Genomic DNA, 17,637 nt, shown 5'->3' on the forward strand with positions numbered 1-17,637 from the left:
GGGACATAATTAACGAATCACTACTTCGAAAAAGATGAAGTCTTTCTTAGAGACAAACTTTACTCAAATTCTAAGCCCGAGTAAAATTTTGTTTGGGCTCTCCTTAAACTTACAAACGAACAAAGTTGCTCAGATCACAAGGTACCACAGGATTCATTGATCGAAAACCTATCTTGCTTGATCTCTGAGTTCTCATAAGATTGGGCCATTTGTAAGGTCAAGATTTAACATGATTTCTACCTTGTACAATAGTTATAAGCCAAGTTTCATCAACTATTACTCTTGTAACTTTTTTTTTATTACTTATTTTTAAGCAAAAGAGATTCTCAAACTGCCCTTCTCAAGACTTTCCAATTGTACCCGTATATGAGATGCGGGAACAACAGCAATATTGAGAACATAAGAAGGGTATCATTGGATTAATTGTAGACATATGTAGTGTGTCGTATCGTCGTTAACCAATAACTATCATCAACATACAACGATGCGGCATCAAAAACCTCACACTCTCAGTTTCTCTTAAACTGATTCTACCAACAAAAACCTACAAAGGCAATGTCCCAAAATCTATCTTTCTAGCCATTTCAATTCTGGATCCTATTATGTTCTTCGACTTGTTTCTGTTCTAATCTTTCGAGATGTTAAAGTTTCCAAATTTGGTTCTATAAGTTATAGTTTAATCTGCAACAAAAGCTCAAAAGTTTCAATAATTCAGTAGATTAAAGAATTTAAACTTAGGGTAGGGTTTTGAATTTTTATGATTTTCAATTGCCTTTAATAGTCTCCTTCCACTAAAATGCACAAAAATCAGTAAAATTTTAAAACCCTAGTTCATTCTAGTTTAGTTGGTCATGGACAAGTTGAAGTTTTTAGCTTATAAGCTTCATGCAATAAAGTCGCAGTTAAGCAATTCAGGGTTTAATTAGTTTTAATAGTGCACCATTTCTTAGAGATGGTCAATTTAGGGTAATATTCGGATTCGGATCATGTTATTGATGTTCTATGCTCAGAGATCTTCCTTACACTATTATCTACAACTCTGAAGAAAATTCTCATAGGCAATGAACCAAACACTGAAGTTATAACTAATTCTCATAGAATTCTAAAGAGTTTAACTTCTCATAATACCACATTGCCAACGAAACAGACTCCAAAATAACTATAAATGAGAAGGGAAACATCAACATCACACCCTCTTGTCGATCAATAACCGTAGCCATGTTTAAAAGAAGGTACTCTTTCTATACAAACCCAATGCATACTTTTCCTCCATTTCACACTCGACCCAAATCACATCACCCCATACCCACCAACTCCTCAATAAAAGAATTAGTTCAAAGAGGTCGGTTTGTTGAAGCCTTGGAACAATATGTCAAGCATTGGAACAATGGTTTCAAGCCTGATAATTTTACCTTCCCTTACATCCTCAAAGCCTCAGCCCAATTCAATGATCCAACCATGGGACTTATAATTCACAACCATGCCATTATAACTGGATTTGATTCTAATCTCTTTGTGGCTAACAGCCTAATCCTCTTCTATGGAAGATTCTTCACCCATTTTGAAACAATTCATTACCTATTTGATAAAATTCCTCAAAGAAATATTGTTACATGGACTGCTGCCATATCTGCCTTTGCCCAAAACCATCAATTCCACAATGCGATTCAACTTTTTCGTGATATGCTGATCACTGGAACTAAACCCAATTCCTTTACCATGGCTACGCTCCTTCCATGCTTCTCCTTTAGTGAAGGATCGACCCAAATTCATTGTTTCTTGATCAAGCAGGGATTCGAGTCAGATATTTTTGTCTCGACTGCTCTAATCGATGTGTACGCCAAATGTAAGAACATCATCTCAGCAAGGAGAGTCTTCGATGAAATGCCTTTGAGAAATCTAGTTTCGTGGAATGTAATCATCTCAGGGTATAACCAGAATGGAAATGAACAAGAATCACTCAAACTCTTTGCTGATATGCAGAAATCTAGAAATATCCAGCCCGATTCATTTTCAGTTGTAATGGCACTCTGTTCTTGCTCGAGCTTAGCATTACCGATGCATGGGAAGCAAATACATGGTCATGTGTATAGGGCTGGTCTAGAGGGAACTACTCTTGTTGGAAATGGACTTGTAGACATGTATGGTAAATGTGGGTTGCTAGAGCTTTCGGAGCGGGTTTTCGATAAGATGATGGAAAGGGATGTGAGTTCATGGACTGCACTCATTACTTGCTATGGGTTACATGGGAAGGGAACAAAAGCCATTTCTATCTTTGAGAAAATGAAGCAAACCAGAAATATCACCCCCAATTCTGTAACCTTAATTGCAGTCTTGACAGCTTGCAGCCATTCTTGTCTAGTAGAAGATGGCTTTAAATATTTCGAGTCCATGACGGTTGAATTTGGTGTTGAGCCCACAATGAAGCACTATGGTTGCATGGTGGATTTGCTAGGAAGGGCAGGACTTGTTGGGGAAGCTTTGAAATTCATCGATAATATGCCCATTCCAGCCGATGTAAGAATATGGGAAGCATTACTTGGTGTTGCAACCATTCAAGTAGATAGGGAAGCAGTTGAGATCGCAGCCAAACACCTCATCGAGTTAGAATCTAACAATCCTGAAGTTTATGTACAATTAGCGAACGTGTATGCAAATGCTGGTAAGTGGGATGATGCAGCAAAAACAAGAGCAATAGTGGAGTCTAAGAAGCTCTGGAAGAGGCCTGGGTTAAGCTCAATTCAGGTTGTGCAGTAACCATTGTGATCCCACACAACTGTTATCAATGCATTTACGTAAGTCATAGTCAAGAGAAGACCCAATATACTACTAAGTTTCAAACATGGATTTATGAAGTGGAGTTTGTTCTAGAGATTTGATCCTTGCAATCATCCTAAGATGTTGATCTTGGCGAGAGAGATCAACTAGTCGGGATCCATTAAATGGATGGAACGAGAAGTTGAACAGATAGCATATGAGTACTTCGCCAAAGGGGAATCATTATTTATAGGTTCACATCAGATTAATGGCAATGGCTTCAATTCCAGGGAGGTAATGATACAACCTAAATTTTAATTTTATAAGTTTTATTAGTGCTAATCAATCTTAGAATAGATCTTATATTTCATTCTTGAATGGTTAGCGATTTAAATTCCATATAGTAGTTGTGTTAATTGTTGTTAAAATTATATGAGCAAAGAATGATAAACTGAAATAATGCTTACATATGATGGTCCCTTACCTGGAAAAAAACAAATTACTTTAGAGAATCCCCAGTCCACTGTCTACAAGGATACTCAATTATAAAAAATGAAAAAATAGACCCATCAATATTTATTTTTTTAATATTTCATCCTTGCATTGACCTTGGATATACTACCCCTGTGAAGCCCCAACAATTCAGCATCCCTATCGCAAGAATAGCACTCTCACCTATTCTCGATCCCATAAAAAACTCATTGACAATCCCCTATAACTATCTCCAATAATTGAATTTCATTCACTTATTTGCCCTCATGAAGCCTTTTATTCCTTTCCCTCCACAAATGCTCCACAAATGATAAATTGTGGAGCAAAAGGCAACGTGAATAACATCTCGAGAAGTCGGGCTATAAGTGAAAATTGAACTTAACAACTCAACCTCATTTGGCGCTGATTCCACTACATTCCTTCTAATTCCACATCGTCCTAAGACTTTCCTCCCATACCCCAAAGCTATAAAAGCATCTCCATCAATGCTCTTTACAATAAAGAGCATATTTTGTCAAAATCTGACAAATGTTAGTTTAACTAGTCCAAAATTTGTTGGGTGCCCCAACAGACTCAACAAATGTTTTATTTGTTGAAAATTGACTTAAAACTTAATAAGAGTTGTGACCTCACATTTTGGAATAAAAAAACATGATCCGATGCCATAAGCTTCTAGAGAACGAAATTCTAAGAACTTTGAAAAAAAAAAAAAAAACCATTATTTTTCACTGTTGATTTATAATTTTAAGTTTTGGGAGTTTGGTAGCCGTCCATTTCAACATCTTGGATCAAGTTTAAAAATTAAAAAGACTTTAAATATTTTGTTTGTGAATTTGAATTTTTTCCATAAAATATAGAAGGACGATGTGGTCGATTGTCAATGTGATAATCCATGTGGGCCCAACTACGCTTAGTAAGATTTGAAATCTTACTAAATTAGTAAGGAAAGTGTTTTTTCAAGTTTTTATATTATATTTTTAATAATAACGAGTTAAAACCTCTCGCTACAATTATTGAGCAATTGTCTCGATTTCCGTATTCTTTACTTTAACATTTGTCAGTAAAGACTCTGTTGGACCCAAATTTTGTGACTTGACTCTTTAAAATAAAGAGGATGTTAGGTTTAAAGAGTCTGTTGGAGTTGCTCTAAGGGTTGTTAAAAAACATATGGTCATTGTCTTCATTTTCCTTCCAACATAGCAGGCATCTAGAAATAAAACAGAAGCCTCTATTTTACAGATTTTCAACTATCATAAGTATCTTCCTCATTGTCATCCAAGCTATAAAAGAATGTCTCGAAACTCTTCTTTAGTACTCAAATTTACCTTACGCCAACACATTGCATGCTCCTCTCTTCTAATAGATTCCCAAGAAATCTTGAAAGAAAATAGCCCCAAAGATGCCTACTCTTCTCATTTGGGAAAGGAATAAGATGGTTCCTTACTCTCTTACAAATTTCTTGCAGCCTCTCATCATCATCCCCTTGAACTGTCCAACCATCACCATTTACATAATCTGATACCCATTGATTGATCTCCTTCTGAATTGCTCAATAATGGATCCCCCTTCTACCCAAGGATCCTTCCAAAAAGAATTATTTGATCAATTTCCTATAAAATATCTGATATTTTTTTGCAGCAAGGCCCCTAACATTCAAAATTCCTCTCCAAGCCCAAGAAGCATCATGAGGGCATTGGCAAGAGCAAACATCCCCATTTGCAATATATATTGCCCAACCCCAATTACTTCATATGGATTCATTTTTTAACAACCTTCCATACTAGTTTCATCGAGCCGATCAAGTTCATATCTATAATCTTCATGACCTAAACCCCCCCTTCTTTATGAGGCTTACTCATTAAGTTCCATCTTATGGGATGACACAAATGATACATAGAAGGCCCACTCCAAAGAAAATGACTAGGGATGGATTCAATTCTCTTTGCCATGCTTTTAGATAATATGAAATAAGAAGACCAAAAAAATTTAAAAACTACAAATAACACATATAATTAACTCAATACGACCCGTAAATGATAACAAATGAGCTTACTAGTCCTCCATCCTTTTATATATTTTATCAATAAGAGGTTGACACAAAGAAACTGACATTCTAGAGGAAAACAATGGAAAGCTTAGATATCAAATGAGAAGAGAACCTTTTTGTAGCCCAGAAAATTGATGGAAGTCATCTAGAATCTTTCTAATATTCATGGTAGATGAAACAAAATCAGTTGAGATTACACGAATGTCATCTGCAAAAATCAAATGGGACACACAAGGAAGACCCCTTCTTGAAGGAACAAAAATTAAAATTCCTCTCAACACCCTCTTCTAAACAATGAGAAAAAACTAACATGATTAGGGTGAAAAAATACGGTGATAAAGGATCCCCCTGATGAAGCCCACACCGACTTGGAAAACATCATGACTTGCACCATTTATAACAACTGAAAAATTGGGGAGTCGAAAATACATTCCACTATCCTATTAATCCAAGTTCAATCACACCCAATCTAATCAAGAAATTTATCAACAAAGTCCCATCTTACCTTATCATAGGCTTTCCTAAGATCAATTTTAATGCAAAGTAACATGATACTAGACTTCAGATGAGGATTACACACCAGTTCACAGGCCAACCAAATGTTATCTGTAATATTACAGCCTCTAATCAAGTGACAAAGTTGGGGTTCAGGAATAATTCAATAAGAGAAAGCTTCAGAAAAAATTGGCAAAAGTCGATAAAGTTGAGAAAACATTGGATAAATTGATAAGGTAAAAATATTTTTTTTTAAGTATAAAAAATATCTATTTTATATGTTAAATGAAAAATAATACTTAAAAATACTAAAAACAAAAATAATCCATAATTTTTGAAAAAAAAATCGGGATTGAATCACGATTAATAGTGATTTTTTTAGAAAATTATGATTTAATCAACAACCATTAAAATTATGAACACATTAACTATTTAAGCATTTTTACATGACTGAAAAACATCAAGAGCCACTTTAGTCACATCTAACTCGACTAGATTCCAATGAGAAACAAAAAAATTGGCATAGAAATTGTCAGAACCAAGAGCCTTATTTAAAGGAGACTTGAAGATCATATATTTTATCTCTTAGTTACTTATAAGAATCGTTAAAAATCTTGATCACTCAGAAGATAACTTAGATATGAAAGGAACTAACTGAAATGAGCATTAGTTGTGCAGGAAAATACCTTTTTGAATTATTCTACTACCTTTTCTCCATTCTCCTCTTCATGTTCGATTCTTGTTCCATCTTCATCCATGATCTTTTTTATTGCATTAGAAGCCATATTTGAGGCAACGGTAGCATAGAAAAACTTTATTATGGTCCCCTTCCTTCAACCAACTTACTCTGGATTTCTGACGGAACATAGCTTTCTTAGTAAAAATCTCTTTATTCAAATCAATAGTGACTAACCTCTCCTATGCTGCAAGAGATCTATTTAGGGGGTTATTCTGAATCCGCCTTTGGATCTCAACCAGTTTATTCTTAAAATTTTGCTTTCTTTTAGCAATTAACCCAAATCGTGTTGTGGTTTGTGGAGCCTGATAGTACTAGTCAACAAGGAGGTACTGTAAATCAAACCACATTTTCACGCTGGTCAAACTATTATTATGCAAAACCCTAGTTAGGTATCCTAGGGTATTTATATTTCTCATTTTTGGTGAAAATGTGTAATCTGTAACTGCGAGTCTTCTTTTCAAAGTGGAATCGGTGTGATCCGTGGACCTACCTCAATTTTGAGGGAACCACGTAAAATTATGTGTTTCTATGTGTGATTTGTGTTTTGTTTATATTTGTTTCTTGGTTCGATTGTTCCTCTTTTTCTCAACAAATCTTTCTTTTTTCCGTACTCTTACAATCGATTTCACATTGCGAGGCTTACAAGCTAATCCGTGTAGAGAATCTCACCACTTCAAGTCATGATGACCATGTGTCAAAATTAGATAAAAAGATATTGAATCCTCAATTGTATTCTTGGAAGGATTCTTGATAGGGAAAATAAAGTTAGCATTCCATCTTTATTTTGATTTGCAAATGTCTTATATCCATTCATCTTCCTTGGAGGGATGTTTCCATATATAATTAGGAAATTCAATCCCAAGAATATTCTTTTACCATTGTAATCAAAACATTAGTAATAGGGAACACAGTTCTGGAGATACAGAGAATTCAATTCTTAAAAGTCTCTCAACTGTCTTCATGGTATCAGAGCCTCACTACTGTGAGAGAATTTATTGCACAGCTCACTTCTCACAAAACTACTCAAAATCTCATCAATGACTATTACAACCTCCCACCTTACTGAAGTATTCATACGCCTCTACTTTGAATATAGGGAACTTTGTCACTAGAAAGTTGACGCAATCAAACTTTCTTCTATGGAAAACACAGATATTGGGACTCATTGAAAGTCAGGATACCAGATCACTGCCTTAGACGCTGAAGTTGTGGATGGGAAGAACATGACTGTCAACCCATAATTCATTGCATGGAGAAGATCAGATCGACTTCTATGTGGGTGGATCACAGGGTCATTATCTGAAGGAGTATTCGGTATGGTTGTCAGATTTGAAACCGCATCAGAGGTATGGGATACTCTAATAAATTCATTTTCTCAAGAATTTCTACCATGTGTATTTTTGGGCTAGGCTACCATTGCTTGTACCGACCTGCAAGACTAGTATTTATATCAAGACATGTAGGGCCCGTGTGGATACAGGAGCCAGAAGTACTTAAAATATAAGTACTTCCAGAAGTACTTTCTAAAGTACTGTCTCAAGTAGCTGAATACGTGTTGTACGTTTGGATGCAGGATCTGAGAAGTACTGTCAGAAGTACTTCTCATAGAATTTTGTGTTAAGAAACTATTCTGTATTCTGTTAAAATGACCAGAATACCCTTATATGTAATAATTACTGTTTTTAACATTATAACTCAACAACATATGCTAAAAAAAAAAGTAACAGTTACTGTTTTTATTAAATAAAAACATTATAACATCATTTTATATTCAAAACATACTTATTCTTAATTTTTTTTAAATTCGACAGAACCTTCCCTAAATATTGGACATGTGAAAAATAAAACCTGTATAAGAACATAACAACTATCATATAATAAAACTTGTATCATCATACATAAAATCATATGTAATAATCACACCAATATATGTAAAATGAAAAGAAAACATTCATAAATAAAATTTATATGTGATCGTCATACCAATAAACAAAGATGTTCATGTAGTAAAAACATACTAAATTTACCCAAAAATATAATTTATTCAGTTAATAGTAACTTTTAAATAATAAAATTATATAATTATATCACGTCGATTATAAGCTTTTTTTATAGCTTCAGCTATGACTTCTCTCCTACGTTCCATTTCTCTATGTCTTTCTCGTTGTGAGCGTCTCGAGGGTCTAGGCTCATCTACACTCCTAGGGACAGCTTCATCTATATAATCTAATTCTTCATATATAGCAAATTCAACATCTGCCAAAGCTTCATTTCGAATGAAATTGTGCAGTCCTATGCAAGCAATGACGATATCCCTTTGAGTATCAATGGAGTATGTGTGCATGTCCCTAAGAATTGCTCATCTTGCCTTTAATACCCCAAAACACCTCTCTATAACATTACGCAATGAGGAATGAAGATGGTTAAATAACTCCTTCTCCTTCTGCCATGCACCCCGTCAAAAGTCTTGTAAATGGTAACAGACACCCCTATATGGTGTCATATACCCATCCATCAATGGATAACCAGAGTCAACCAAGTAATATTTGCCTACAAATGAATAATAATTTCATTATTTTATATATATAACGTATAATTGAATGTATTTCTAAGTAAAATTTTGACTACCAACCTGACGGAGGGTGAGGAAATCCTGAATTAGGATTATTTATGGTTTTTAAGAATACGTTTGCGTCATTTGCTTGTCCTTCCCAACCAACAACTACATATGTGAAGAACATATCGAAAGAGCATACAGCCATTACATTTTGCGTTATACCTTTTCGACCTAAATATCGAAGTTGATCCGCTATTGGAACTCGTGCCCCAATATGAGTATCATCAATCGCTCCCACACAATCCTTCATATAAAAAGAAATTTTATATTAAAGATTAAACATTATAATTTTTTTTAATATAACTTTAAAATTACCTTAAAGAAAGGCCAGAATCTTTGATTTGTGCGAATTTGATGAGGGATCACATCCAAAGAACAAGGCACAATGAGAGTTTTGCACAATTCAAGGACAGCTTTCAAGATTTTATGAAAGTGTCTACTCACGGTTTCTTCAGAACGTTGAAATCGATTACCAACACTTCGCATGCCCTCGTTTTGTCCTAATATTTTTAAGAACATTCCTAAGGATACTTTCAAAGAAACGTTTCTTGTTCTTTCGAGACTCACCTCTTCATGTAAAGTATTGCATAATTTCTCGAATACATGTTTCTCCATTCGAAATTGTTCATGACATATTGCATTATTCCCAGACAAAACATAATTCATATAATTTTGTCCAGTAAAATTACAATTAGTCTTGGGTTGTCGAACTAATTTATTTTTACGAGCCATGCGATAATGATTTGCTGCAGCAAGTGCAGCCATACATATAATCTCATCGTCTGAATCTGAATAATCCATCTTGTTTCTGTTTACATTATTAATAAAAAAAAAAAATCATTTAATATTCCATATTAACAATCATATAAATATATTCAATTTATAAACAATCATATAAAATATTAAAACAAACATTTTTAACAACCAAAGCATAATCCATAAGACATAATCAACAATCCATAAACCAGAAATAAATAGAAACTTAATCCATACAAAATAAATCCAAATCATAATCCATGAAACAAACTTTCTTTTATTAATCACATAGTCCACAAAAATAAAGGATTCATAAAAGACCGACTTATAAAAAAAAAAATACTATACTACTCTCTAGTGATCACCACAATAACGACGGTATTCAAAATCAAGGTACGATAAACGAGCATCATTTGTCGACAAGTTATAAAAAGCATTCCTAAAATCTACACTCTCCACGAACTTGGATACTACATAACAATATCGATCGCTACCTATAGGAATCTCATCCACTAATTCATTAAGAAGTGGCAAGCATTCACCGGGAGTAAGCTTTTTTTGCTCGTTTGGAAGTTGATCCTTCTGAATTTTTGATTGGAAAAGATCCACCAAACGACTGAATGCAACCTCGAATAAATCAGATTTTCTTCCCTTACTGCGTTTTGATCTAGAATCCCTACTTATTGACGACCTTCTCTGTGATGGTCTTGAACTTGGTGACTCATCAATATCATCATCAGGGTGAGTTGGGAGTATATTTTCTTGTGTCCCTGGAATGTATTCAGGAGTATCATCATCAGCATCATCATCAGCAATTGACTCATTCGTCATGTTTGTCGTTGTAAAATATCGAACACGAGATTCGGTAGCTGTGGTACCACCAAATAATTTGTCCAACTCATCTCTATGCTCCAATGCCTTATAACGAAACTTATTATCTCCAGAATGTTGCTGTAAAAAAATAATGAATATTATTAATAAATATTTATTAACATCTTCATAAATAAGTGAAATTAAATATATTAAAAAAATATGTATTACCATTTCTCGTTCAATCCACCATTCATCGCTTATGATGATAGAATGGCCGTTCCAACCGATTCCAGTTACACTCATTAGATTAGACCAAGCCTTCCAATCTAATTTTGTTTTGTTCCAATGATTTTTGAATTGTTTTTGTTCAAATTTAAATCCCGTTTTCTTGAAAAATTCATTTCGAACAAACTTCCATCCTAACCTGTCTAGAGTTGGCCCATTCCTATGACCTTGCGCGACTGCTTCAACACATAGTTCAACAAAGGTCTTGTGTAAATACGGACTCCAATTTACTTTACCCTTGTCATTTTGTGTTGCAACTTGTTTGTCCTTGTTCATATTTGTTGTTTCAGAAGACATCTTAAAATGAAAACAAACAAATATGTGAAAAAAATCATGTGTTAGAGAAAAACATAAATAAATCAATAAAAAACATTCTCTTATAATAATAACCTAAAAAAAATATTTCTCGACAAACTAATTCTCATGGATTAGCACTTGAAATTCAAAGCATACAAATACATGCATTGCATACTTTTTAACTAAAAAATCATTTAAAAAATAGTTTAACTCTTCGCTTTTGGCCAAGTCATGTCTTAAACAAATATATTTTTAAAACTCGTCTTATGGTGTCAATTCACACCTTAAACACTTTAAATGATGGTGACTCCGAAACTTAAGTAGACAAGGTTTAAATACCCTTAATGTTGATAATGCACCAAAAGTGATCAAAATACCTTAATAAATATATAATTACATTATATATCTATATATATATATATATAATTTATATATATATTAAAAAATTAGAAAAATAATTATTATCAATTAAAATTTTTTTTTTTAATTTTATAATTCTATCAAAATTTCGGCAGCATTACCTCTTAAAAATGAACATATGAAATTTTCCTGATAAAAAAAATACCTGCATAATACACTACATAATACACAATCTAACATCCACGCAACATCCCATACACATTAACATTTAAAAAAACACATAATACGTGTATCAACATATTTTAAACCATTAGGACTCCAAGAGAATTATTAAAGTTTCAACTTCTCTAACAAAGCAATTCTAACTAATGAAATAATACTTTTAGTTTGATGTAGATCTTATGTGTTATTTGCTGGATGCGTTTTTTTTTTTTTTCTTTTTCATTTCGATTTGTTAAAATTTCTTTGGTTCGTGTCAATTTCTCTTCGTGTATTAGACATTTTTGCAATGCTCGAACATTTGTGGATGTATTTGGGGGATTTAATTGAAGGAAAAGAAAATTGAGGATATTAATCATTAATGCTCAAGTTTATCCAAAATCTTCTGTGTGTGTGTGTGTGTGTGTGTCATCTTTTACATTAAGGGATAAAGGATGCGAAAGAGAAAAAGAATTAATCATTTTGGTTTTGTGTGTATTTTTCTCAACTTTGAAAGAGGATTTACTTGTCAAGGATTACTGTTTATTGTCAACACTACTTGTTTAATTAGAATTGTCTTCTTATTGACCACACACGCCATACTAAATCATAAAAGTAGCTACTTGATAATCTTTTCAGTTGAAATTTGGGGAAGTTCACATGTAGTTTGTATTTTCTTACTTTTCAGTTCATATTCTATCTCTCATATATGTGCAATTTTTTCTTTTCGATGCCCACACAAAATATATGAATTGGTGATCGAAAATTGTCATGATCCTTGACAATTTTTAATTGAATGGTGATAATATCATAGTGAGGTGAGTCGAGGATTAAAGTCCAACATTTGTATAGGTTGAATCTCTTAATCATGGCTTCTGATCCAGGTTTCTCCCTCATCTCGAACAATTTAAACCCTTCAGAATCGATTTAAATATATTTTATATAAATTTATATTTTTATTTTTGAATAATTATTATTTTAGTTGTAAGTTGGATCAATAGGTTCTCAATTGCGGCATCTTTTTTATTTTTTATTTTTTTTTACATGGATGACAAATTCTTAAAAAATGATTATTTTATATGAAGAAAATAAAATCAAAGCCAGTTGACTTGGCCGGAATGACTTGTATCTTGGACTAGTTATTGAGACGGGCAATTCACAATTGATATCTCACTTAGATGGCTTTGAGATGGAGATGACTTGCCCAATTCCTCTTGGTCTCACGCTAGTTTTAAAACCATGCTCTCAAAACCACCTTGGGAAGTGTGGACCAAGGAAAACTTTTGAAATGTGAATATTACAAACATTGTAGGTTTTTCATGGAAGTTTTTTTTGCAATATGCACAAATATGCACGCACATTGTTTTTTTATTTGTTGTTTTCATGCAGGTTGATGCATAGTGTGATTTGTTTACTCATTTTGTTTATGTTACATCTTTCTCATGTAAGTTAATTGTGTAACTATTACTTCCTATTTTAGGACTACTTAACAGAGGAAAAGCTATATTTGGAGGTCTGTAGGGACAATATTTTACAAACATAAATATAATGATATTTATCATTTTACCATTAAAGTTTTCGCATACCTTCTCATGGTCTTCTTTCATGGAAACATTGTTTTGTGCTTGTTCAGTAAAGCTTTTTCTTCTTTGTGAAGTTTTATTATGAGGCATAAGATTGTGTTTGTTTTGTATGCCTTTTGGTTGGAAACAACTTGATTGAAATCTAAAGATTCCTTGTGTCATCAACATAAGACTAAATTCACCACCTCATCTACACAGAAATTCCCCAAATTATCAAACACAGAAATTCCCCTTTGCCTTAAAAGATATGAGAAGAGAAGAGACCATCGAATGAGTGTGAGCCGATCGACTTACCTATGAGGAGAGGACGAACTCGCCGCTGCAATCGTCGGAGACATCGTCGCCGTACTCGCCTGAGGGAAGATATGTTTTCGTTGTAGGTAGGAGAGGGTTTCGGCAAAACTTCTGTCAAGGATTTAAGGTGAACGACGAAGGTTTACTAAACGAAAAAAACAAGGATTGTTTGCCGAACTGACTCGGAGAGGTCGGAGAGACTGTCGTCGTAGTCGCCTGAGGGAGGAGAGGCTTTTGGCGTAGAGAGGAGAGAGTTTCGGCAGAACTTCCGTCGAGGGTTTCGCGTGGAAGACGAGGGTTTACAGTATAAGAGGGATTTGTTCTGACGAACTGAATCGGGATATACGGTGTAATTTCTAATTTTCATGAGGGTAGTTTTGGAACCGCACCCTATTAATTGACGGACAAATTGGCTCCCCGCAAAAACAGATTTGAGAAGCACTGTTCTTGGTATTTCTCATAGAAGTACTAATTTTACTTTTTTGAAAAATTATTTTTCAAAGTACTTATTCGTCCAAATGATCCATATAGTGCTTCTGGCTCCCTGTTGAAGCCAGAAGCACTTTAAGAAGTCAATCCAAACAGGCCCGTAGTTTTTGATGAAATCACTTTTCCTTTTAAGGATTCAGGTGAGTTATTTTCTACTATTCATTCTAATGAAGAAATAACAGCTTTTGTTGAGTACTTTTCAGGACCAACAGAAGATACACAATTGGTTCATTCTTCGCCATACGTGGGTTCATCTGATTCACCCGATCCATCAAAATTTCAAGTGCAACCAAATCTGTTGGCATCTCATCATATTGTGTCCACCAATGATGAAGAAGTCAGCCCAAATAATCCCACTGAGAATGAAGAAAGCACCACTTCTAATTAAACCACTGATGTAAATCACAATGTTGTCTAAGTAATTCATGAACATCAATGCCTTGAAAACTCATCCAATCATCTTACAGTCCATGAGCCATATAATGCATCAACTAGGGTGAATGATGATCGACATATATATCCTGAAGCGATTGCATCTCCAAGACATCCTATGCTTACTCGACTAAGGGATGGAATCATTAAACCAAACCCCAAATCTACCTTGGTTACCATAGCAATTCCATTTGAACCCAAGACTGTGAAATCAGTTTTAAAACATCCCCGGTGATTCTCTGCGATTAAAGAAGAAATCCAAGCTCTTCATCAAAACAATACTTGGGAACTAGTTCCTCTCACACCTACAATGAATGTGGTAGGGTGCAAGTGGGTTTCAAAACTAAACTTCATTTTGATGGATCATTAGAAAGACTCAAGGCTCGTTTAGTTGCCAAAGGCTTCACCCAAATTCCAGGAGTTGATTTCTATGAGACATTCTCTCATTTACAATCTACTATTCGGGTTGTTCTCACTATAGCTTTTACACACAATTGGGATATTCGTCAACTAGTTGCTTTCCTTCATAGGCATCTTAATGAACAAATGTACATGGATCAACCACCAGGGTCCAAGGATCCTCATCAGCCTGAATGTGTTTGTAAGCGTAAACCTGCTTTGTACGTTTGTAAGCTTAAGCCCACAGTGATCTATAAACTCATTGAATTCCTCTATATTTCTCCTAGGAACGTGATGCCCTCCCACCTATTCTTCTTTAAATCTTATTGTTTTAAAATCTTCGAAAACCACCCATGGAGATACTACATTTGTAAAGACATCGTTCAAGTCATTCAATAGACTCATTCTCTCCATTTCAAAGTTTGCCGCATAATTATCTTCAATTCAAAGTAAATTCAAATTGGATGCAAGAACAATGGATAAATTAGGACAATTCTTCTAGCTTAATGATTTTGAATTTTAAGGGATTCCAACCCACCCAAATACGACTTGAAGCATCAAATTCATAATTGTCTACAAACTGCCAATGTCTTTAAGTTCTCCTACGAAAATTGTTTGTTCTTCTACCATCTAACTAGTTTCACATAAACGACTCCTCTTATTGAAGTTGAGACCTCTTATGTTCCAAATGGGTACAAATGCAAGAAGCTTTGCCTTGGCAACAGCGGCTTCAGCTTCTAATTTCCATGCGCTCTGCCCTGCCACAGTATTAATTGGAGAATTTTGGATGCCTCCCTTGGCTACTGCTCCCTTTGATCTCATTAGAATTTCTGAAATCACCATCATTTTTTTTTTTTTTTTTTTGCCTTCCCATTAGAATTGTATTGTGGAGATTTGTTTTTCGAAGTAACTTCCAAAAACATTGAGAGGCGAACTCACTCCACTATCCTTAGATTTTAGCATATTCTCCATTCCAAATCCATCTCCTCCCTCTATGGAAAATAGAGCATTAAAAGGGTTATCCACTTCAAATGGCGCAAATTGGATGAGAATCTCTAAGAGAGGAGAAAGATCTGCACTATTAATTCCCCGTTATATCCAAGGGGAAACTCCATTTTTATATTCCATGATGGAGGATGTGATCACTATGGATCACCATTTTGGATGTTTAAGGTGTTTGCACTCCAACAATCAAGAGAAATGGAAGAGATTTTGGAAGATGCAGTGGAATTGCTCTTTGCACCCAAATCTCTTACAACCTCCTTTCTTTTTTGAATATTGTTGTTACAACGTAACTATCCCTAGGATGGACAATTTTGAGATGCACTTGCCTTGTAGGCAAAACTTTCCAAATTCAAATCTTCTTCTCCATGAGCCTCTACTGAACCTTTGTTCCCATGCACCTCAACCTCATGGTTTACTATGTTTCGATCTTATCGCACATCATCACTATTTTTGTGAACAATTTTCATCCAAACCTGAGTCGTTTTTCTTCTTCAACAAGTTTTGATGGCACTTATCTTGAATATAATCGAACACAATTACACTTCTTATAGATTGTGGTCTCCATTCGCATTAAATTTTTTAGATCCATCATCTCTTAATAGAGTCAAGGAATTCACAATCCACCTCAAAACACATCTGAGCATATGACAACCTTGATATCTTTGCAGATGATTCGTCCATATGCAATTGAATCCCAAATGCACTCCATATAAGATTGAAACATTCAGGAGCTCAAAAGTGTTAAGGCAGCTTAGGAATATAAAATCAATTTGATTAACTCCCTTTATTGCTTCAACTTCCATATCCATTTTCATATAATCAACAAATGTCTGCCAATAGACAAAAAAGGCAAACATAAGATTCTTTCACAATCCTCAAGGAATTGAACTTGCACAAAAGAATCCCTTATCTAAAGAGAGTATACATCAAGCTGACTCTTTAATTTCCATATTCTCTGTACGTCATCTTTTAAGCCTAAAAAAATAGGATCTCTTCACCAACACATATAATAGAAGTGTTTCCCTATCTTTCCCATCCACTAGTCTCTCATGAATCTCTAGACTATGTATACTTGTAATATCTTCCTCCTAGAAAAACCTCCGGAAGAATTTTTGCCATTACTCTTCAAAACCATTTTTTTTTTTTACACTTTCCCTACTAAGTTTCCTAACCCCAACCCTAGTTAGAGCACAAAATTTTAAGAACTTTTACACACAAAAAAAAAAATTTATTTTTCTCCACTAAATCTTTTAATTTTACATTTGAGAGTTTTCTAACCATTTATTTTCAACATCCAGGATCATACCCAAAAATTACTTTTACCCTTTATATATATGTAGGGAAATGTTCAGCACCAAACATTTTGGCAAAACATTTTTCAAAACATAAGTTAGAAATTTTGGAACTGGCTGATTTTTTATGAGGATGATCTTTACGGTGAGGAGATCATCATCATCAAAAATCAACTCATTCCAAAACTTCTAACCCCATCAAAAATGATTTACAAAAAATGGATAGATCACAATTTTTCGACTTGTAAACATGGGGCTACAAGTTTTGGAATGGGCTGATTTTTTGT

At 34.2% G+C, this 17,637-nt stretch overlaps 2 protein-coding genes across 3 annotated transcripts; one reads left to right on the top strand and one right to left on the bottom strand.

Moving 5' to 3' along the window:
• Window positions 1-1,017: 1,017 nt before the first annotated feature.
• LOC147406347 (putative pentatricopeptide repeat-containing protein At3g05240) lies at window positions 1,018-10,303 on the top strand. Of its 2 annotated transcripts, none has more exons than XM_086434303.1 (2): window positions 1,018-3,051; window positions 7,627-10,303. In XM_086434303.1, exon 1 carries the CDS (start codon window positions 1,219-1,221, stop codon window positions 2,755-2,757), a length of 1,539 nt encoding a protein of 512 aa, XP_086290429.1. In that variant the 5' UTR covers window positions 1,018-1,218; the 3' UTR covers window positions 2,758-3,051; window positions 7,627-10,303. The 2 variants fall into 2 exon arrangements, with proteins under 2 accessions (XP_086290429.1, XP_086290430.1); XM_086434304.1 differs by having other exon boundaries at window positions 7,683-10,303.
• LOC147406348 (uncharacterized) lies at window positions 10,258-13,857 on the bottom strand. Its single transcript, XM_086432536.1, has 3 exons — window positions 13,734-13,857; window positions 10,945-11,298; window positions 10,258-10,854 (listed from the first exon to the last, which is right to left on the bottom strand). The coding sequence occupies exons 2-3, from the start codon at window positions 11,296-11,298 to the stop codon at window positions 10,258-10,260; spliced, it is 951 nt and encodes a 316-aa protein (XP_086288662.1). The 5' UTR covers window positions 13,734-13,857.
• Between the last annotated feature and the right edge of the window lie 3,780 nt (window positions 13,858-17,637).

The sequence above is a fragment of the Akebia trifoliata genome, chromosome 3, assembly GCF_017979445.1.
Source record: "Akebia trifoliata isolate Shusen 1 chromosome 3, ASM1797944v1, whole genome shotgun sequence".
NCBI lineage: Eukaryota > Viridiplantae > Streptophyta > Magnoliopsida > Ranunculales > Lardizabalaceae > Akebia > Akebia trifoliata.